General features: G+C 35.1%; 5 protein-coding genes across 5 annotated transcripts; 1 reads left to right on the forward strand and 4 right to left on the reverse strand.

Annotated features, from left to right (window-relative positions):
- The first annotated feature begins 4,615 nt into the window (after positions 1 to 4,615).
- LOC117628660 (myosin-11-like) lies at positions 4,616 to 10,245 on the forward strand. Its single transcript, XM_034361154.1, has 9 exons — positions 4,616 to 5,120; positions 5,456 to 5,656; positions 5,776 to 5,898; positions 6,012 to 6,049; positions 6,141 to 6,237; positions 6,446 to 8,701; positions 8,946 to 9,083; positions 9,448 to 9,566; positions 9,708 to 10,245. Exons 1-9 carry the CDS (start codon positions 5,043 to 5,045, stop codon positions 9,949 to 9,951), a joined length of 3,294 nt encoding a protein of 1,097 aa, XP_034217045.1. The 5' UTR covers positions 4,616 to 5,042; the 3' UTR covers positions 9,952 to 10,245.
- A 2,061-nt stretch (positions 10,246 to 12,306) lies between these two features.
- LOC117628519 (protein LURP-one-related 3-like) lies at positions 12,307 to 13,196 on the reverse strand. Its single transcript, XM_034360997.1, has one exon. The coding sequence runs from the start codon at positions 13,118 to 13,120 to the stop codon at positions 12,476 to 12,478; it is 645 nt and encodes a 214-aa protein (XP_034216888.1). The 5' UTR covers positions 13,121 to 13,196; the 3' UTR covers positions 12,307 to 12,475.
- A 1,690-nt stretch (positions 13,197 to 14,886) lies between these two features.
- On the reverse strand, positions 14,887 to 15,593 carry LOC117628685 (protein LURP-one-related 3-like). Its single transcript, XM_034361183.1, has one exon. It carries the CDS (start codon positions 15,580 to 15,582, stop codon positions 14,947 to 14,949), a length of 636 nt encoding a protein of 211 aa, XP_034217074.1. The 5' UTR covers positions 15,583 to 15,593; the 3' UTR covers positions 14,887 to 14,946.
- Positions 15,594 to 16,607: 1,014 nt separating this feature from the next.
- On the reverse strand, positions 16,608 to 17,422 carry LOC117628621 (protein LURP-one-related 3-like). The gene has a single exon (XM_034361113.1). It carries the CDS (start codon positions 17,372 to 17,374, stop codon positions 16,754 to 16,756), a length of 621 nt encoding a protein of 206 aa, XP_034217004.1. The 5' UTR covers positions 17,375 to 17,422; the 3' UTR covers positions 16,608 to 16,753.
- A 2,108-nt stretch (positions 17,423 to 19,530) lies between these two features.
- LOC117629297 (protein LURP-one-related 3-like) lies at positions 19,531 to 20,154 on the reverse strand. The gene has a single exon (XM_034361839.1). The coding sequence runs from the start codon at positions 20,152 to 20,154 to the stop codon at positions 19,531 to 19,533; it is 624 nt and encodes a 207-aa protein (XP_034217730.1).
- Positions 20,155 to 21,725: the final 1,571 nt, after the last annotated feature.

The following is a 21,725-nucleotide window of genomic DNA, read 5'->3' on the forward strand; positions in this document are numbered from 1 at the left end:
GATAGAAGTAGTGGCGCATTACAATTTTGCATGGCCCTCAGCATTCAAGTAAATGGACCCCTTGTTCTGTGTTCTCTTCTCTTCTCAAACTTGTCCGTCACTTGCAATGAACTGTAGGAGGTTTGATGATGCAAATACAGTTGGCCACATTGATTTAGGCCAAACAACACATGGAGTTGTTTGTGACAAGACACAAGCATCCTTTAGGGTCCTCCTATGTTGTCAAATTCCGTTTTTTAATTTTCTTATGTGTGGGGCTTTTTCTTTTTGTTTGCTAAAATGTGGGTCGAAAGTTTCTTGTGGTTGAAGATATTGGAGAAGCTTCCTCTTAACCCTTTTAGCCCCCACCTCACTTCGGGCTCGTTTGATAACCATTTTAATTTTAGTTTTTAGTTTTCATTTTTTGTACTAGAGTATAGAGGAAAAGGAGGGAGAATGGAAGTGAGAATGAGAGTGGAGATGAGATTGAAAATAAAGATGAGAGGATAGGATGAGAGGGAGAAGTAACAAAAGTGAAAACAAAAACTGAATTCTATTTCAAATTGTTTTCACTTTTGTTACTCCTCCCTCTCATCCTCTCTCTAAATCTCATCCTCACTCTCATTCTCACTCTCATTTTCCTCTATACTCTCAACTGTTAATAACATTGTAACATTGAATTCAAAATCAATTAGTAATATAGAGAGAGATTTACGATTTAATCTGTTGCAAAATTTACATAGGTTGAGTCTTCATATTAGCCAACATAGAATGCAATAATGTGAGACTTTTGGTTATCACAACGCGCCTCTTAAATACGCTGTCAAACTATGTTAAGAATTTTGCTAACCTCAGTCATCTATGCGTGTGTGATAAATTTTAGACAGCTGATAAGACGTGGGCTCCATATTTATGGCATGTGAGTGATTCATTGTAACACAACTCCTACGTTATAAACTCGAAACATCCAATCAAAAAAATCAAATGTTAAGTAGTGAAAGAAGCTCAAAGTTTTTATTGACTTAAACGCAAGGCTTAAAATGTCGGATATTCTGAAAAACAACGTCCCTGTAATAGATATGTGCATAGACAGAGAGACACAGAGGACCACACAGCCACAAGATGAAGAGCCAAAAAGCAAAAGATGTACATGGGGTTGGGCATGGAGCCCATTCAAGGGCAGTTGGGTTGACAGTTATTAAAGTTATATATATATATAATTCAGAAACTCTCTTGGACTTTAGAAATTGTAAGATATTTACATGTCACATGTTTTACTTGGAAGAAATTGAGGTGGTGAGTCTGGTGCTGCCTGCAGACGCACGCTTTGCTTTGGAGCTGTGGAGGTGGAGTCAGTAGACTACTTATTGACTGTGGTTATAAGCTTCGGCCAACAGAAGAGAACAGAAAAGATGAGGCAGCTTTAAAGCCAAGCAAAGAAAAGAAATACAGAGACAGACAGACAGCAGCAACCCCAACTCCCTATCATCTTCCCACATCTAAAGCTTTCTTCTCCTGCCTCCTCCCACGTACCACACCTTAAAAGGTGTACCAGAATTTCATTGTTCCAAACCTACACACTCTAGCTACCCCATTCTCCGTCTTCTATCTTTCTTTTTACCCTTCCTTTTTTTATTTTGTTAATGATTTTTAATTTCGTAACATATGTGAATAAAACTATTTATACCATATTTTATATTGCTAAAAATGCATACCATATTTTATATTGCTAAAAATGCATCTTTTGCGAAAATGATGTCACATTAGAGTCATGGTACCCACTATTTATACCATATTTTATATTGCTAAAAATGCATCTTTTGCGAAAATGATGTCACATTAGAGTCATGGTACCCACACAAATGTCTCATATTTAAATGAAATATAATGTGGTACATACGTGAATGTGACACTCTTTTTAAGTAATGTCAAAATTTCAAGTAAACTTCGAATACATGAAATAACTAGTCAACATTTGAAGAAGAATGAAATGGATTTAAAGTGATACGTGTGTATAGTTATTTCACATCCAATTCAGATATACTACATCTAGTCAGTTCAAATACATTAGTCTAATGTATTTTCTAATTCTTGTAGTAAATTTAACCTTGTTAATGTGCATTCTTTCGTCCAAATGTAGCCCAAGTATTTGAGTGTACACCACATCAACCCCATGCTCATATCTTAATTATCACTGTGTCATCCATAGGGTTGCGGCAACATTACTCATATTGTATGGGTTGAAATTTATGGTTATGGAATTCAGATAGGATACTTTGGTATAAACGCTTCTTGGGAAATTAAAGTTTCTCTTCTCTATGCCCCTAACTTACCTAACCAGCAGTGCCATACAATACGACAGTCAAATTATACATATCTTAACGTGATTCGCTTGGTAAAAGACATTAGAACCAATCCAACAAGCTACCTAATTCTTTTATCAAATTTCGCACAAATCTTCTAATTCTAAATGCTCAATAAAAAATAAAAAAAATCAACAGTTTGATTTTTTTTGTTGCATCAAAAGGTACAATTCTGATCTCTTGGACTACAGGGGTCTAAAAATATATTTTCATTAAAATAAAACAATGAAACAGTACATCGACTTCAAAACAGACAGACCTCATTAAAATATATCAACCGTTCGATACTTGAAATGAGGTATTTGACAAACGAAAAATAATAATATTTAATTTATAATACTATTAGCTGTGGCTACTTGCTAACCAACTTGGTCATATGCCTAAACAACCCAATGAAGAATATAAAAAAACTAATAAACATCGAAAGAGCATCAATCAAACTGGGCTTAATATAATTTTAATCACACGTGGTTGAAAGTAAAGCAATATTTTTATTTTAAAATGGATTTATAATTCAACAAAGGCACAGTTAAAGCCTGCCTCCAGCTTAGGTTAAAAGTGGACTATAAGTAAACGCAAGGGGATTTTATGTTCAACTACCATTTACCTCTACTTGCCAAGTGCCAACCATAAATAGGTAAAAAGAAGAATTTATTTTCCCTTTCTTTCAGTTGCATACGCTAAAATTAAATAGTAATATAATGATTTATGTGACATTTTGACACTATGCAAGTTTTTTTTTCTAATCTCCATCATAAATAGTTAATACTATAACATTTTATTATGATTTTTAAAAGAGAATAAATAATAACGAGCCCTGCTATTAAAAAATATTTTAAAAAAATTTAGACATCAATTTTGAGACCATTTTGTCCTTTAATTTTCATTATTTATATTTATATGCATCTCAATTGAACATATCGGTTGAAGATGTTCATTCTTTTTGAGAAGAAGAGTCAAATGTCTTAATGCACCTTTGTAATTGTGAGCATTTTAATGCACCAATAAGCTAACAGTGTGTGGTTTTTATACCAAGTCAGCAGGTATTGGTAGGCATTAATATTCAGAAAATTAAGTGCTAGCTTTAATTGAAACCTACAATAATTTGTTGCTTTTTGGCTGGAGAACGCTCCAATTTGGTTAAATGTCATTTTCTTCAAATTTCTATAATCAAGGAAATTAAATTGGTCATTGCTGACCGACCGTTGGTGTTTCTTTTTAGGCCTTTTTTTTCCCGTTAATTAGAATGACTAAATTGACACTTCCAAATTAAGAAAACCCAACCAAATCCTTACATCACAATCCTTCACATTCTTTGTGGTAAAATAAAAACCCAACAAAACCCAGTTTCGAGTTTCTTGTCTTTGTCATCTGCCATAAACCCTGCAAGGGTCAGAATTGAAACGCAGCACATTTGGTCGGAAAAATCTGAAAGCTCTGTTGTTTGTGATGGGGGCATTTGCGGAAGCCAAGTGCCAAGGGCCCCCTGGTTACTGGCTAGTTTGTTTAATTTAGGAAGAAATTAAATTACTGGACCCAGCAAGCAAGCATGCATTCTTGGGTGAACTATAAATAGGAAAAAATGTGTAAGCTTTTTTTCTGGGGTCTTATCATATACAGAAGAATCCATTTGATCATATTCGAGTTTTTTTTTTTAATTTCCTTTTTCTTGAGAAATTAGATTAGATGGGAGAACCAAGCTCAATATGAAGATACAAATTTGTAAAATCTTGCTGGAAAACCCAGTCTTATTATTGTACAACCATTCGAATTAAATTCGGATACTCCATAATCCACTTTCTCGTAATGCGTAAGGTTAATAAATAAAATTCTAAACACATACGATCGTATGTAAATTATACATTGTTACTTATCAGTAAAACGCACAAGAAAGTTAGTAAAAGAAAGAGATGCCTTTGTCAAAATTGTTTATCTTCGAGTATTTTAAGAGGAAAAAGAAATGCTTATGCTATGTGACAATGTCCAAAATTTGATAGCAATTTTAACCACAATACAACTGGACAAACATGGGAGAAACGTTAAATTTAAATATCTGAATCAAATCAAAATAAAATCTTAATTGCTTTATTGGAATTTACCAAAAAATAAAATAAAAATTGCCAGAGTAATATAACTCCTGAAAACACAAGGGCATGTATGTCAAATCAAAAGTTTGACCCACTATAAAAAATTGGATAAAAAAACTAATTTATTTTTTCCAAATTAATTTTCTATTACCTTAATAAATCATAAATTATTTTACAGAAGCTTCTCCCTCAATTTTTTACGACATAAATATAAATTTCCTCCCAATTTTTCTTTTGAAAAAGTTAGAATACATGTGTCATCGCTCTCTAAAAGACTGTTACAAAGAGAGAAGAGAAAGCTCTTCAGATCTGCTTAATTTTGTTGTCTTCCGTGCATATCTCTCGAAACCATTCCCGAAAACTCACAGTCCAAGCTTCCCTGAAATCTTTTCATCGAGTCGACTCGCATTGATCCACCGAGTCAGCTACCTGTTTCATGCTCTGTTTTTAAGCCAATGAGCTAAAACTTCAAAAGTGCAGAGCTTGGTTCTCAGTTTGGATTGTTCACCGGCAGAATGGTGGTGTTCCGGCGGGTTGTACCGGAGCTCCGGTGAGTGTCGGAGTTCCGGTGAGTGTTCCGGCGAGGCTTGCTTTGGGTTTTGGATAGTGTAAAATGTTCAAGTCAGCGAGATGGAGAAGCGACAAGAACAAGATCAAAGCCGTCTTCAAATTGCAGTTCCATGCAACTCAGGTTGTTTAACACTCATTGCCTTTGTAATTGAAGCTTTGTGATTGTTTTTTTTCTGAATTGGGTATTGTTTGGTGTCTGAGAAAATGCAGGGAAATGAAAACCAAATAATGTTTTGTTATAGAAGTTTCAATCTTTTATGTCTGACTCGATGAGTGTTTAGAACCGGAGAGCTGATTATTGCATACTCAATTTAGCATTTCACTGTGAGCAAAATGTTTATTTTCTTTCTTTTCTTATCCTGGCAACTAAGTGGAGGAAATTGAAGAATGTGAATCTGTGAATGTGATTGAGGTGTTGGAATTGTATAATAAAAGTGTGTTTTTGTGTGATTTCAGGTGCCAAAGTTGGGTGTGGATACATTGACGGTATCTGTTATTCCGGGGGATGTGGGAAAAGCAACTGTGAAATTAGAAAAAGCTACAGTTCGAGATGGGAGCTGTCGATGGGAAAATCCGGCCCATGAAACAGTAAAATTCGTCCATGAGCCGAAAACTGGGAAGATCAAGGAGTGTCTCTACAACTTTGTTGTCTCAACTGTATGAATTATTAACAAAATGTCAAGCATTGAATTGTTAGATTTTTTTTTTTTTTTTTTTTTTTCTGGTTAATATCAACTTTGTTTATGAATATCTGATTTCTTTTAACATGTGTGTAGGGATCTTCTAAAGCTAGTGTTCTTGGGGATGTTTCTGTTGATTTTGCTGACTATGCTGAGGCTACTAAAACTTCCTGTGTCTCTCTTCCCCTTAAGAATTCTAATTCTAATGCAGTTTTACATGTTAGTATTCTCCCACTTTATCTGGTTTTAAAATTCTACAGCGCTGCTGATAACTAGATAAAGACTACAATTTGATTGTTGCGTCTTATGAACCTCTTTTTGTTTTTTAATAGGTTACCATTCAAAGATTGCAGGAAAACGTTGATCAGAGGTAAACTTGTATTTAGTTTCCTTAGTCTTTGGAGTTTGCTTTTATATGAATTCTGATTTTTGATTTTCCCCTTGCCTGGTAAATTTTAAAGAGAGGAAGAAGGCTGTGAAGATGCGACTGTTAAATCCCAGGATAGAAGCTTGAAGAATCACTTAAGCAATCATGATGCAGATGAGAGGGTTTTGATCGTGAGTTTCATGCCATACATACAAAGAATGCATATATATTTTTTTTATTATTGAAAAGTTTTTTTATTTGTTCCTAATTATCATACATCAGTTCTTCTTTCTGTTGAGATGGTTGGAGGGTGGTTGAATAGATGATAATAAAATCATTTCAAGTTTAATGTGAAGATCTTCTTTTTATTGTTTTGAAATTTTCCTTGCTGATTCACAGGATGAAAGAATCAATAGAACCACCCAAAATGCTGATTTCAATCGTAGGGCATCTATAGGATCTGACATTACATTGTCAAGTTCTGACAGCGGTTCTGGACTCGATACTCCTCGAGAACATGGACTGAGAAGCATTAATATCGGTCATGATCCTTCAAGCTTTCCGTCATCTCTTAGTCATGCCTCAGTACAACATAAACCTGCTGTTTATACCCCGACAACAACCTATGACGAGCATCAGCGATCACAATGGGCATGGTCTGCAGGTTCTGAACATGGAGTAAGTACTGATGGTTCAACAAAGAGTTCTCACGACACCCTTCCAAGAGAAAGGCCTTCAGATGACGAGATCGAAAAGCTAAAAGCTGAACTTGTTGTTTTAGCTAGACAGGCAGATATGTCAGAGTTAGAATTACAAACATTAAGGAAGCAGATAGTCAAAGAGAGCAAAAGGGGGCAGGATCTTTCAAAAGAAGTCATTAGCTTGAAAGAGGAGCGAGATGCTTTCAAGGCAGAATGTGAAAAACTAAAAGCCTTTCAGAAGAAACGTATGGATGATGCACAAATTAAACACAGGTTCCAGTTAGAAGGTGGAGATCTGCAGGCTCTTGTAGATGAAATCAGACAAGAACTAAGTTATGAGAAGGACCTGACTTTCAATCTCCGTTTACAGCTCCAGAAGACGCAAGAATCAAATTCTGAGTTGATTCTTGCTGTACGAGACCTGGAGGAGATATTGGAGCAGAAGAATAGTGAAATAGCTGACATTTCCAACAGACCAGAATCCACTGAAGATGCTGCAGGGTTGAAGGCAACCATCTCAAAAGGTGGGACCAGTGAGGATGAGGAGCAGATGGAGCTGGAGGATCTTGTTAAGGAGCACAGCAATGCCAGGGAAACACACCTGCTTGCGAAACAGATTGCAGACCTCTATAGTGAAATAGAAATCTATAGACGAGACAAAGATGAGCTTGAGATCCAAATGGAGCAGCTTGCACTTGACTATGAGATATTGAAACAAGAAAACCATGACATCTCATATAAACTAGAGCAAAGCCAACTGCAAGAACAACTTAAAATGCAGTATGAATGTTCATCTCCCTCTGCTAGCATGAATGAACTTGAATCCCAAGTTGAGGATTTGGAAACAGAACTGAAGAAGCAGGCTGAAGATTTTTCTAATTCGTTGGCTACCATAAAGGAACTTGAATCACATATCAAAAGCTTGGAGGATGAACTGGAGAAGCAGGCACAAGTATTTGAAGCTGATTTAGAAGCTGTGACATGTGCGAAAGTTGAGCAGGAGCAAAGAGCCATCCGAGCAGAGGGGGCACTGAGGAAAACTAGATCCAAAAATGCTAATACAGCTGAGAGGCTTCAGGAAGAATTTAGAAGACTCTCTGTGCAAATGGCCTCAACATTTGATGCAAATGAAAAGGTAGCTTTGAAAGCAATGACAGAAGCCAATGAACTGTGTGTACAGAAATGTCAACTAGAAGAAATGCTCCAGAAAACTACGGAAGAGCTTCAGGAAGTTAGAAATGATTATGAGGCAAGATTGCAGAAGATCTCCGACCAAATAGATGAGAAAACCGAACAGATAGAACAAATGTTAGTGGAAATTGAGAATAAATCCAAGCAGCTTGAACATCAGCAGAAGCAAGAGGAAGAAGTTAAGGGGCATTTCTCCCAGGTGATCTTACAGCTCCAGTCTGAGATTGATAGGCTTAAAACTGAAAATAATAGCCTTTCTGAGCAAGCAGAGGAAAACAAAAATTTGAGAGCAGATTTGGAACAAATGAAGAAATCAATTGAGGAAACTGAGATGCTGATACAAAGTGGAGATGCGGAAAGAATTGAGCTGGTGAGTACAATTGCTATGCTGAAGGAGGAAGCAGAGAAGTCATTGGAGAAGTTGAATAGAATGAGGGAGCTCAAAGAAGAAAAAGAAGCGATAGTTGGACTCCTACAGTCGGAACTAGAAGAGCTTAAAACTCAATGTAATGACTTGAAACATTCGATATCTGAGGATGAGGTAGAGAAAGAAAAACTTAGAAAGCAGGTCTTCCAGCTAAAGGCTGACCTGAGAAAGAAGGAAGATGCATTCACAACCATTGAAAAGAAGCTCAAGGATAGCAATGGACGTGCATTAGTTTCTGATGGAATTAAATGTACTCACAGAAACAATAAGTCTTTGCCAGTTCCTAAAGGTTCAAAAGAAGTTGCAGGTCTTAGGGAGAGAATAAAATTGCTCGAGGTAAATTTTAAATTCTTAGTCATATATTGAAACAATTTTGATACGAAACTTTATTTATGAAACGATCTTTATTTTTATTTTTATGAAAGATAAACCAAGAGAAGATCAGTTAAATTTGCAACAATAAGAGAGGATATTAAAACCTGTAAACATCTTCTGATACATCCAAATCATTTTCTAGCTACTGTCTTTATTGATGCATGAGCAGATAATGTCTCTAATTTTTAATTTTTTAATTTTACAGGGACAAATAAAGTTAAGGGAAGCTGCTTTGGAAACCTCAACTGCTTCATTTTTGGAGAAGGAAAAGGATCTTCAAAACATAATCGAAGAGTTAGAGAGCAGGGTGGAAGAAATCAATCAGAATAGTTCAGTTATGAAGGTGGGTAATCTCTTAGTATTACGTAATGCACCAGATACAATGCTTATGCTTATAAGAAGGATTATGATCTAAAAGAAAAATCATATTCCAACAAAAAAAAAAAAAAAAAACGAAATTAGATTGTAATGCTATTTGATACGGGATTACCTACGTAAATAGGCATTAGTTATAGGGTTTTAGATGTGAGGCATATTGAGCAAGAACATTGACTTCGAGTTTAGGGTAGTTCTCATCTTGCTCTAGTTCTTCTTCTTCTCTTCTTACTCTAATTCTTGAATAATGTCTATGCTGAGCTTTTTGCCTTTGCCATTAAATGCTGTCTAATTGTATCTGAAGGTATTTGTGCAATCATCTTATGGTACAGGTAGGCAAAGATATCACTGGTATAACTTCAAATGAAGAAGAGAGGAGTGGATCTGAATACTTGGGCCACTCAGCATTATTGCCCAAAGAAAATGGAAATGATATGTCTTGTATCAAGAGGTCTGATTTGTAGAAACAAATTATCAATTTCACTGAGTCAGTTATTTTTTTGTTTTATACGTTTTACAATTTTACTCTGCTTGTTCCTAGTATGCAGCAAGTTACTGAAGTACTGTTTTTTTTTTTTTGGGCCTTCCACAGTGCTGATGAAATGTCATCAGAGCAAGAACCAAGACTCGCCAATGTGGATCATAGAAATGGCTACCATGATGACTTATTAACTGAATTAGCGTCAATTAAGGAGAGGAATACATCAATGGAAAGTGAACTAAAGGAGATGCAAGAGAGATATTCAGAGATAAGTCTCAAATTTGCAGAGGTAGAAGGTGAAAGACAACAGCTTGTAATGACAGTACGCAACCTCAAAAATTTGAAGAGGAGCTAAAAAACTGTTCATAATCCTATATTACCATGTACAGTTAAAACAACTGGAGTATGTTCACACCAAAAATCAAGACCTGACAGTTCATTGCAGTGAGTAAATTTATGCACACAGGTCATATAATTTTTCCCCTCACTTGCTTTATGCTGTGTGTCTTCTCCCATGTCTAATGTAGTTCATGTGGTTCAGTGTTCTGTCCATGCTTTTTTCTGTGATTCTTTTAAAGCTTATCAATGTTCTCATGTCCAACATATATGACGATTATATCATTAATATATTCTTTATATTTTTTGATCCTTTCAATTTTGCAGCTCTTGTTAATATTATCAGAAGAGTTGTACGTTTTTATGTGTAGAGTATCTATATATCTTAGTATAGTTTTTGTACTTCTGGCCATGGCCAAGAGTGCAGCGGTTTTCGTGGACTGAACTCAATTAGCTTGTGATGCGTGGCCAAAATCTACACCCTTGTTTCTTGCCTTGGCCTCGTGAAGGACAACTGACCATTAAAATTTGTGGAGATCAAGTACCACACCAGTCAAATTATGGCTGCTTCAATCTATATGTGTTCCTTTGGCTGGTGGCCTTCTGGTAGGCATTAGTAGTTGTGTTTCGTTCTTTGAGTATTATAGATTAAAAAACAAATCTCAAAATTGTGGATCAATTGGTTAAGAGCATTTACTCCTGCACCCAAAGTGCTAGGTTCGAGTCCCCCGTCCCCCAATATTACTGTTAACTAGGCATGTTATGCACTTAAGTTGTTTTTTACAACTAACATCATGGTGTACTACTTCAAATTTGAAAGGACTTTTGGTGATTGGTCTTATTGTTCTATGCTGACAACTAAGATGTGGGTGATTTGGGTCATAATAGTTAAACAAGAGGTAGATTTCTAATTAGAATTTGTAACTTAGCAATTGGATGTTTCTAATTGTGGCCTTCATTTTCACGTTTTATTTCCAAATGAAGTCAAGTTGCCTATAATGAAAATTTATTCAGATGCATGCACTTATTAGACAGCTATACAAGTTCCAATAGGCCTCATCATTTGGCCCGCGGGCTCATGGGCTGATAGGGGCCTGCCTGGCCCATTGAAAAAAAGCCCTTCTCCGCCCGTTATGGGCTTTGAGATTGCCCGGCCCGCCTTGGCCTTGGGTGTTTAAGCTCGGTCATAGGTCCGGCCCGATTAAGCCCAAGAAAGTCCGACCCAGCCCGCCCACAAAAGCCTAACCCGTTAGGCCCGCATACATATATAATTATGTATAAATAAGAGTTTAGGTTTAGGATTATATCACTTAAATCACATATATATAATTTGTTTCATTTCATTTACTTTTCTTTACTCATTACTAGTTTATAATTGGATGATTAGCACATAAATATGTGTCAATTGTTAATCCAACAATTATAATTGGATGATTAGCACACTAATCATATATATAAGATGAACAACATATCATATCACTAAATATAATCATATCATGAAACATAATCGTACCACCAAATAAAATCATGCTTTTCTTGAACACATCACCAAATATTTGCATATTTATTCATACCATCCTTTAAAAAAATATTTTTTTGATACTTATTATTTTTTAAAATTATTTCTTAAAACGTATTACGATCTAATTATGTAATAATCTTAAAAATAATACATGGTTTTTAATATTTTTGTGAAAAATCTTATAAGTTGTGTAATTTTATTGGGTGTTTTATGAATTTGGTTTGAAGTAAAAATATTGGAATTAAGTGAGTTTAATCTTAAATTTGGACTAAAATGCCTTTATGATTAAGTTTATGATTTTTTTTGAATGAAGCAGGGTCCGACCCGGCCCGATGGGCTTTCTTAAGCCCGGCTCATGGGTCGGGCTTGGGCTTTGAATTTTCTAAAAAAATGCGGCCCGACCCGGCCCAATATTTTCTCTCTCCTCTTTAAAACTCTGCCCGACTCGACCCGGCTCATTGACGAGCCCTAAGTTCCAATCATGCATGCTTGCCTGCTGCAGAAAATTTGTACATTCACTATGCATCAAGAAAAAAAAAACATGATACACATGGAATTCATTTAAACAAGACCCACAAAAAAAGGTGGATCGAGAGAGAGAGAGAGAGAGGACTAAAAGACTAGGCTACAGCTAAGCTCCTAATCAACATAGAGTCCAAATCCTTATCTGATTAGAAGACCACATTAAGTGGTTCAAGACATTTTAACTTCTTACAAGAGAGAGAGAGAGAGAGAGGACCTCTGTCAGGATATTAGTTTAATTCCAGGCTTAAAGCATTGTTGGGTTGTGTTAATACATGAAATATTAGCTTGCTGTATAGGAAAATGGAAAATATACTATATTAGGCTGAATTAATCTGCTCAATCCCACAAAATCTCAATTAAAATTCCAACAAAAGGAAACAATAAGAGAGGTTCCATGAGCAACAACATTGCCAACCACAAAATCGGTCGTATTCACATAGACCAAAAACGAAAAAAAGAAAAAGAAACCAGAGTTACTAGCTCTAAAGATGTAAGCTCATAATTGATGTCTAATTAATCCATAAACAGTGACAAGGGCCATGATAAGGGAGTGATCTACATGAGCCTCCACCACCAAACTCAGCACATCATCTCCCAATACAACTCCTGAACTTGACTGCTTTCTCTTTGCCTCTGCTACAAATCCTCCATTGCTGTCTGTAATTCTAAATGCTGATGATTTACCCCCCAAGGCTTCTAACTTGTAGCTGCAACTGGTCTCAGATCCCATGCTTACTTTATAAGAACACTCGTTATTTCCAAGAATTGCTCTACAACTTTTCCTCACTCGAAACATTGGCCTATTGGCACCAACAAAAGTGTTGCTTTTGTAGCCCTCCCAGCTTAGAAAACCACACATTTTCTTCTCACAAACAGTGAAGAGAAGCTTGCCCCGGAGATCCATGAGATAAACTTCGTTGCTGTGCTTGTTGTCGTAGTTATCGATTCGATAAACGATTTCTCCACTTTCATCAAACGCAGTGCATCCGTTTCCTTGCATCACAAGCGATTTCATCCATATGGTGAATGTTTCTCTCTTTGAAGTCATGTACTTGTTAGAACACGATGAAGTACTAGCAGTAGAGCTAGAAGGAGCTTCATGGCTGCCGTTGAGTATTATGAGAGGATGTATCTTAGCCATTTGAGAGCTGAGAGAGATGAACCAAAATTTTGGTTTGCGTGAGACTTCTTCAATATGAAGTTACTATTTTATACTCCACCCAAAATTGGGAAAAAACCATTGAGAGAAATTGGTATATAATAATCGTTTGGTCATCACGCATCCAAAGAGACCTCCACGTTTTAACCTATATGTGCATGTGATATGTGGTGTGGGGATATGTTCATAGCCACACGTTTTATTTTTCTTTTTATCAAAATAAGTTTATATTGGTGATTATCTTCGACATTTTTTTGACTCCTTGTAGGCTGTCTGTCCAGTATTAAAGGAATAGAGATTTTAACATTATTTGGTTGCTCACATGGCTAGCTAACGGGGACTTGTTGTATATTGTATGTTAGTCTATCGACTTGTCAGTAAGTTATTTATTATTTGTTTTTAATTTATTTTCATTTTAATAAAATATTGTTTTACGTATTTGCATGTATATCGAAAAAATTAATTATGGTTTCTATAATTTTGTTCATATCCGTATCCTTATTATGATTTGATGATAATTTAATTAATATGGGGAAAGTGTCACACGTCCTCTGTTGTGGGTGGCTATATCTGTAAGGAATCTTGTGCATAAGGGACGACAAAAGTGTTTATTTTAACTCTCATTCCTTCATCTTCCCTTACTTCTTGACCGGCTTAACCCTACTGATTTAAAATGCTAACAGATCTAATACAATGGTATGCATGAGAGAGTTATTCAGAAAAGATAAGGAAAGAGAATAACTTGTGTCTTTATATTATTTGTTTTTTGAGAAAGCATTTATCCTTATTCTATTTACTTGTGTCTTTACCGCACTACGAAGTTGATAATGATATTATACATATATTTTACTTATTCGTAGGAAGATATTATACATTAAGTAAACAATTGTACAATATATATATAAGTTCATCAATGTCTTGGGAGGGCTTTTCTTTTGTTTGTTATTCAATCAATTTATCCTAAATATATGGAAGAAGTTGATGCCATGAACAACAAGATATTGTTTGTTTTTAGTTATCAACTTATCGTCATCCTCTTATGTTGACTTCAATCTGATCCAAAAATATAATGGCATGAGGGTCATTGTTTGTGCAAATATTATCGTGGAAGAATATTCGCTTCAAGATTTTTCGCCTTTTGAACTTCTTTCTCTCTCTATGGGGAGAACCAAATGACCGGAGCCGTGTATGAAAATATGGAGACATGAGAGAGGTGTGGCCGGCGACAGTTATGGTGCCATCGACTTGGAGAGAGAGAGTGGAGTTTCTCAGGAATTTTTGCTAGGTCTAGGATTACCTTGTGTGTTGAATGTAGCCATGTATTTATAGGGCTCTAGGCATCTAGGGTTTTTCAAAGAATATCTTCTTATTGGGATCAAATCACTAACTAATGATGATATCTCCAAATTTGGATAATCTTAATTGGTGATATTATCTTTTAAAATAAAGATAATATCCCTATTTTTTTAGTATCAATTAATTTGTCAAATAAATTGTCTCAATTAATTGACATAAGAGATGATCTTCTTGTCCACGTGGCGCCTTGTGATTGAAAGCCAAATTATTTGCTCCCACAGTCACAATAGCGAGAAATTTGTGTGTATTAAGAAGAATTTAAAATCTTGTCCATTGTTACTATGAATGTGAAGTTGTAAGCCAGGAACTGAATGGAGTTAAGATGAGTTCATATTGAAAACTACAAGAACATGAAATATGGGTAAAAAAAATCATTTATGTTTTGATTTCATTCTATACACCACTATTTGCTACAAGCATGGATATGTATATTTGATACAGCTAACTCTGAGTCATATTTGATGTCTAATTAAGCCATAAATAGTGACAAGAGCCATGATAAAGGAGTGGTCAACATGAGGCTCCACCACCAAAGTGAACACATCATCTCCCAAAACGACCCCTGAACTTGACTGCTTTCTCTTTGCCTCTGCTACAACTCCTCCATTGCTGTCTGTGACTCTAAATTCTGATGATTTACCACTCAAACTCTCTAACCTGTAACAGCTGCTATCAGATCTCATGGTTACTTTATAGGAAAACCCTTTCTTCTCAAAAATTGATCTGCAACTTCTTCTCACTTGAAACCATGGCTTATTGTTATTGACACCACTGCTTTTGTAGCCCTTCCAACTTGGAAAAACACATATTTTCATCTCACACAGGGTGAAGAGAAGCTTTCCTCGGAGATCCATGAGATAAACTTCGCTGCTGTGCTTGTTGTCGTAGTTATCGATTCGATACACAATCTCTCCATTCTCATCAAACGCAGTGCATCCGCTTCCTTGCATCACAAGCGATTTCATCCATATAGTGAATGTTTCTCGCTTTGAAGTTATATATTTATTATTAGAACAAGAAGCAAAACCAGTAGCTGAAGAAGCCTCATCAGTAGTACTGGGTATTATGAGGGGATGAACCTTGGCCATTTGGGAGAGGAGAGATATATGAGACAAGTTTAATTTTTGGTTTGTGAGACTTGAAACAAGTTAGTAATTTATAGTCAGTACTGAAATTTGGGAACTAAGAATAAAATCTAAGACCTCCACGTTTTATGTATGTGCATAGAAATTGGTTTAAAGTGGCTTGAAAAACGTTTTTAGAGCTTTAAAGTAGTTTGAAAACCTTTTTTTAGAGGATCCATCGTGTGTGCAAGTATACATATACACATATATATTCATACCGATCCACATATTTTCGACATTTTTTGACTACTTCTAGGCTCTCATGAGTATTATAAGAGGAACTTGTCGGGTTTTTGTGTTAATTATATGATCAATTTCTTAATCCTCTTACCAACAAATAATATTAATTATATGGAATCTGTCAATTAATTATGATAATTGAGGTCTTATCTGTTAGTACATGGTTTCTCAAATATATGGAGGGTGACACGCTTATTTGTCGCATTGAGTGACTTTGCAAAGAGAAGTCATTAACGAATCTTAAGCCTGTTTAAAATTTAGTATGGCTATTTAAAATTTAAATAAATAAGATGTGACCTAAGACAAACATGGAAAGAACATATTTGTGTTGTCAAAAGAATAAAAAAAAGAAAAGTGAAAAGGAGATGTTGGCTACTTTGCTTGTACTTCTGCCACGTTTATAACTTTTTAAAGGCCGCCTCCTTATGTAGAAAGTCCAACTAGCTTGTACAAATGGGATTCTCTTCTCATTTTATCTACTCACTTTTGAAGGTTCTACATGCTCTCTCTCTCTCTCTCTCTCTCTCTCTCTCTCTCTCTCTCTCTCTCTCTCTTCAAATTTAGAAGAATCAAAGTAATTAACATGATCGGAGCATATATTTGGCCTCTCTCTTCAAATTTAGAAGAATCAAAGTAATTAACATGATCGGAGCATATATTTGGCTAAGGAGAAGCCTTGGAGAAAGGAGCTTTTAGAAAATGAAAATAACTGAGTTAATAATTAATTACTTTATAATATCCCATATTGATACAAGTGGGGTGGAATTCCCACCAAAAGGGTTGGAATCTTGAGAAAAATTGGTCAAGAAACTCAATTGATTTCACTAAGAACCACCATTTGCTACAAGTATATATATGTATGTATGTATATCTATTTCACACAGCTAATCCTAAGTCAGATTTGATGTCTAATTAAGCCATAAACAGTAACGAGAGCCATGACAAAGGAGTGATCAACATGAGGCTCCACCACCAAAGTGAACACATCATCTCCCAATACAACTCCTGAATTTGACTGCTTTCTCTTTGCCTCTGCTACAACTCCTCCATTGCCATCTGTGATTCTGAATTCTGATGATTTACCACTCAAACCCTCTAATCTGTAAAAAGTACTATCAGATCCCATGGTTACTTTATAAGAAATCCCTTTCTTTCCAAGAACCGATCTCCAGCTTTTTCTCACTTGAAAAAATGGCTTATTGGCACCATTAATTTTAAACCCCTTCCAACTTGGAAAGCCGCACATTTTCTTCTCACACACAGTGAAGAGAAGTTTTCCGCGGAGATCCATGAGATAAACTTCGTTGCTGTGCTTGTTGTCGTAGTTATCGATTCGATAAACGACCTCTCCATTTCCATCAAACGCAGTGCATCCGTTTCCTTGCATCACAAGCGATTTCATCCATATTGTGAATGTTTCTCTCGTTGAAGTCATATGTGTATGAATAGTACAGCTTGAAGATGCATCATCGCTATTGGTACTGTTGGGTATTATGAGAGGATGAACCTTGGCCATTTTGGGTGTGAAGATATGAAAGAGAATACTCGATGTGTGTGTGTGAGACTGCTTCATTCAAGTTACTTAGTAATTTATAAAATGTTTTCAATATTAGTTTATATGATCATCCAGAAATCCACGTTTTTAATGTATGCCTTTGTGCATAGAAAATTATACGAAATATTCAAATTAATTATGCTTTCTATTTTTATTATTTTTATTTTGTATTCAAGTTGTAATGTATGTTATCATACCAAAACAAAAAAGTAGTTATCTCTAGTTCTGACGTGATCATAAATTAATAATGGAGTGTATCACGCGGTTATCTAGTAGTTGGGTTTAGGGGTTAGGGTTCTTTTTTATTTGTTGATTAATAAATTTCTCTCGTATCGTCAAAGTTTTATATCAATCGAATTTCTTAATCCACTTATATCAATGAATCACTTATACAATGTTATCTTTCGCCAACAAATTATTGGTTTGGATGAGTATGATATTAATATTGAGTGCTTATCTTTTAATTAGTTATGGTTACCAATTTGTGCATGCACTCTGCCATAAACTAACGAACAAAAGGAACAATGTAACTATACATTGATGTTGATTCTATTCCCAAATATGTTAACTAAAGAACTTAAATTTATGACGTGGCTATTTGTCGCATTGAGTCAAAAAGGAAAAGGAGATGTTTGCTACTTTGCTTGTTGTTGTATTCCCCCCCTTGAACAAACTTTTTTTGGGCCGCCTCCAAATGTTGAATCACCATTTTGCTGAGGACCAAAAAGGGGCCTTTGCATTAATTTTTCTAACTAAATTTTAGTTAAAGTTGTTAGGATGGCTAATTTTTATTTTTATTTTATTTTTATTTTTTTTTTGTTGCTGCAGATTAGAATCGATGGCACACTTTTGTTACTATTATGGCTCCTATTATTCTCTCGGATCAAAACAAATGAGATACTTGGTGAATTATTTGAAATATTGGTGTTGAAGTCTGAATCTTTTCAGCCAATTAGATCGGCTTCTTTCGTCATTCAAACCACTCGTGTGGGCTTAAAAGTCTCTTTTTAGGCCCAAATCATTGTCTTTCTTCAATTGTCGTTATTTAGAAGCTTCACTCGTTTTAGGCCCATGAATGAACATCTAAGTCCAAACAATTAGATATATAAATATATACACACACACTTCAAGTGGTCTGGTGAAATACGTATATTGATCTTATTGTCATTCTCTGACTCGTTCTAGGCTCTATATATACATATACAATAGAAAAATAATAAAGGGGATTTCAACATTATTCGGAGGGTGACACTTTGCTGGCTAACAAGGACTTCGCGCTTTAATCTACATATATATCAATTTCTTATATCTCTAGCTAGTTGTGGTTGTGATTTTAATCATAATTTAATTATGGAGGGTATATCACGCGGTTATGATCTAGTAGTTAGGGCTCCTCAGTACTTGTCACATTGTGTGGTCTTGCCTACCGCTTTGGGAACAGCATGGGCAAATTTCACAGAATCGTTGATGATATAGAAATTACAAATTAAATTGATAGGATATAAACTAATTGAGTCTTTAAGCATTCCGAATAATTACATTAAACATTATACAAGATGAGGAAGGAAGATGAGGGCAACTTTCACCAATTGTTTTTACTTTAACTAATTTATCATAGTAATATGGAAAGAATTGCAAAAACGTCTTTCGAGTTAAAACCTCACACTGGAATGGGTGCATTCGCCCTAACCAACCAATGTATTAGATTTATGTGATTAAGTTAGGGACAATAATCTTGAACTTAGTAGTGGCCATGCCGGTCTAATACACAACATGATTAATGGATCTTCATTACCTCAAGCCAAATAAAAACTCCTATCAAATTCTGATTTCCATGTGATGGTCATTGTCTTTAAGAGATAGTTAACGCAAGCCAAGATGAGTATAGACTGATAATCAAAACATGAAATACTTCCTTTTTGTACCGCCAACGAGAAGAGGAAATGAGAAATGAGAATCAATTCCTATTCCTTGATAAAGTGGTCATGTATTACTTATGGAACACTATAAGTACAAAATTGGCCCAAAAAAGACTCAGTTGATTTCATTCTAGATCTGCACACTAGAAGAATATAGTATATACATGCATATATGTATCTGAGACAGCTCTAATTAAGTCATATTTGATGTCTAATTAAGCCATAAACAGTGACAAGGGCCATGATGAAGGAGTGATCAACATGAGGCTCCACCACCAAAGTGAACACATCATCTCCCAATACAACTCCTGAACTTGACTGCTTTCTCTTTGTCTCTGCTACAACTCCTCCATTGCTATCTGTTATTCTGAATTCTGATGATTTACCACTCAAACCCTCTAGCCGGTAACAGCTGCCATCAGATCTCATGGTTACTTTATAAGCAAACCCTTTCTTTCCAAGAATTGATCTGCAACTTTTTCTCACTTGAAACAATGGCTTATTGGCACCATTATTTTTATACCCCTTCCAACTTGGAAAAAAGCACATTTTCTTCTCACACACGGTGAAGAGAAGTTTCCCACAGAGATCCATGAGATAAACTTCGTTGCTGTGCTTGGCGTCGTAGTTATCGATTCGATAAACGATCTCTCCATTTTCGTCAAACGCAGTGCATCCTTTTCCTTGCATCACAAGCGATTTCATCCATATTGTGAATGTTTCTCTCTTTGAGGTCACGTACTTGTTATTAGAACATGAGGAAGTGCTAGCAGTAGAAGCATCGTCAGTCTTGGATATTGAAAGAGGATGAACCTTGGCCATTTGGGAGCAAATTAGAGATGAAAGAACTTTAGTCTTTGGTTTGTGAAAGAAGATACTTGGTGTGTGATGATGAGAGTACTTCAATCAAGTTTGTAATTTATACTCCCTCAAAATGAGAGTATAATTAATGCAGTCTAATTAAATATTAGTTTCTTAATCCAAGAACTCCACGTTTAATTTGTGCACACAATTATGTAATTGCATAAAATAATGAGAAGCATATGGGATATGTGCCTAGAAATTGTATATAAATTTTAATTTTAATTGGTTTTTTTAATCAAAATATTATAATTTTGGTTTGACAAACATTGGTTTTAAGAGCTTCTTATATCTTATTGAAATTATCTTGGACATTTTTTGACTTCTTCTAGGCTCTCACGAGTATTATATGAAATATGCAATAGATTAATTTACAAAGGGGATTTTAACATTATTCGGATGGTGATCTTGATGGCACATGGCTAGCTAAGAAGGACTCGCCGTTTTCTGTACATATTTTTATGTTTTGCAAATTAATTTATATAATTTATGGGTTGTTGTTCGTTTGTTGTGATTTTATCTTAATTTTCTATTAATTTGAGGCCCCGAAAACTGTCACATTGCGTGGGGTCTGCCAACGTGGAAGCGACATAATTAATTAACAAATTCCTATATATAACAGTGCAAAAAATTAATTAATTAATAATAAATTGGTGTGCTTAGCTGTAATAGATTAAAGAAAGAAGAGATGACCTCAGAAAAACATGGAGGGAACATGTTTGTGTTGTCGCGCAAAAAGTCTAAAAGAACAAAAAAAAGAAAAAAAAAAAAAAAGAAAAAGAAAAAAAAGAAGTAATGGACAAATGAGAAGCATATGTAGCTAGAAAGATCTTTATTAGGTCTCTAAAGTAGCTAGAACATAACGTTAAATCAATTCTAGATGGCAAGTTTTACAATGCATTGTTGAGCTAAAATTTAAGAGCAATACCATATGAACTTAAGATCCTATGTTCAAATTCTCCCAATAATGTTTTTATCAATTGTTACGTACATATATAGCAATTTACATTATGAAAGGATGGAAAGTATTAAACTTTACTGCTATGTATATGCAATATCATGTAAATGGAAAATTCATAATAACTGCATATACCCTCTCTCTACGTACAAATAATTTGACATACATACATCACCAAGAACATATGTATGACAAAAATAGGGAAGGTGTGGAGATTTGATTCCTAATAGTACAATTAAAACTAAAAAGATATTAAAAAATAGAAAGAAAAAAAAGTATAAGGAATATCGCAAAATGATTGGCCATAAACAATTATAGGCAAGGTATCCGTACAAAATAATGTGCTAAATGAAACACCTACATGCGTCTTTTTGGTACTTCTAAGAAGCACACCAAGTAGAAATTTGCAGCTTTTCTTGGACTTGAAATTCTAAACTATATACGTACATTCAACTATATATATATAGCTTGTCTTTATTCAATCTTTCCAGATGATGAAATGATTCTTACAAATAAATTATCTGTCAAGTGAAGTTGAAGTTCATTTTGTATTGTGCACTTGGGGCGTGCATTA

The sequence above is a fragment of the Prunus dulcis genome, chromosome 5, assembly GCF_902201215.1.
Source record: "Prunus dulcis chromosome 5, ALMONDv2, whole genome shotgun sequence".
NCBI lineage: Eukaryota > Viridiplantae > Streptophyta > Magnoliopsida > Rosales > Rosaceae > Prunus > Prunus dulcis.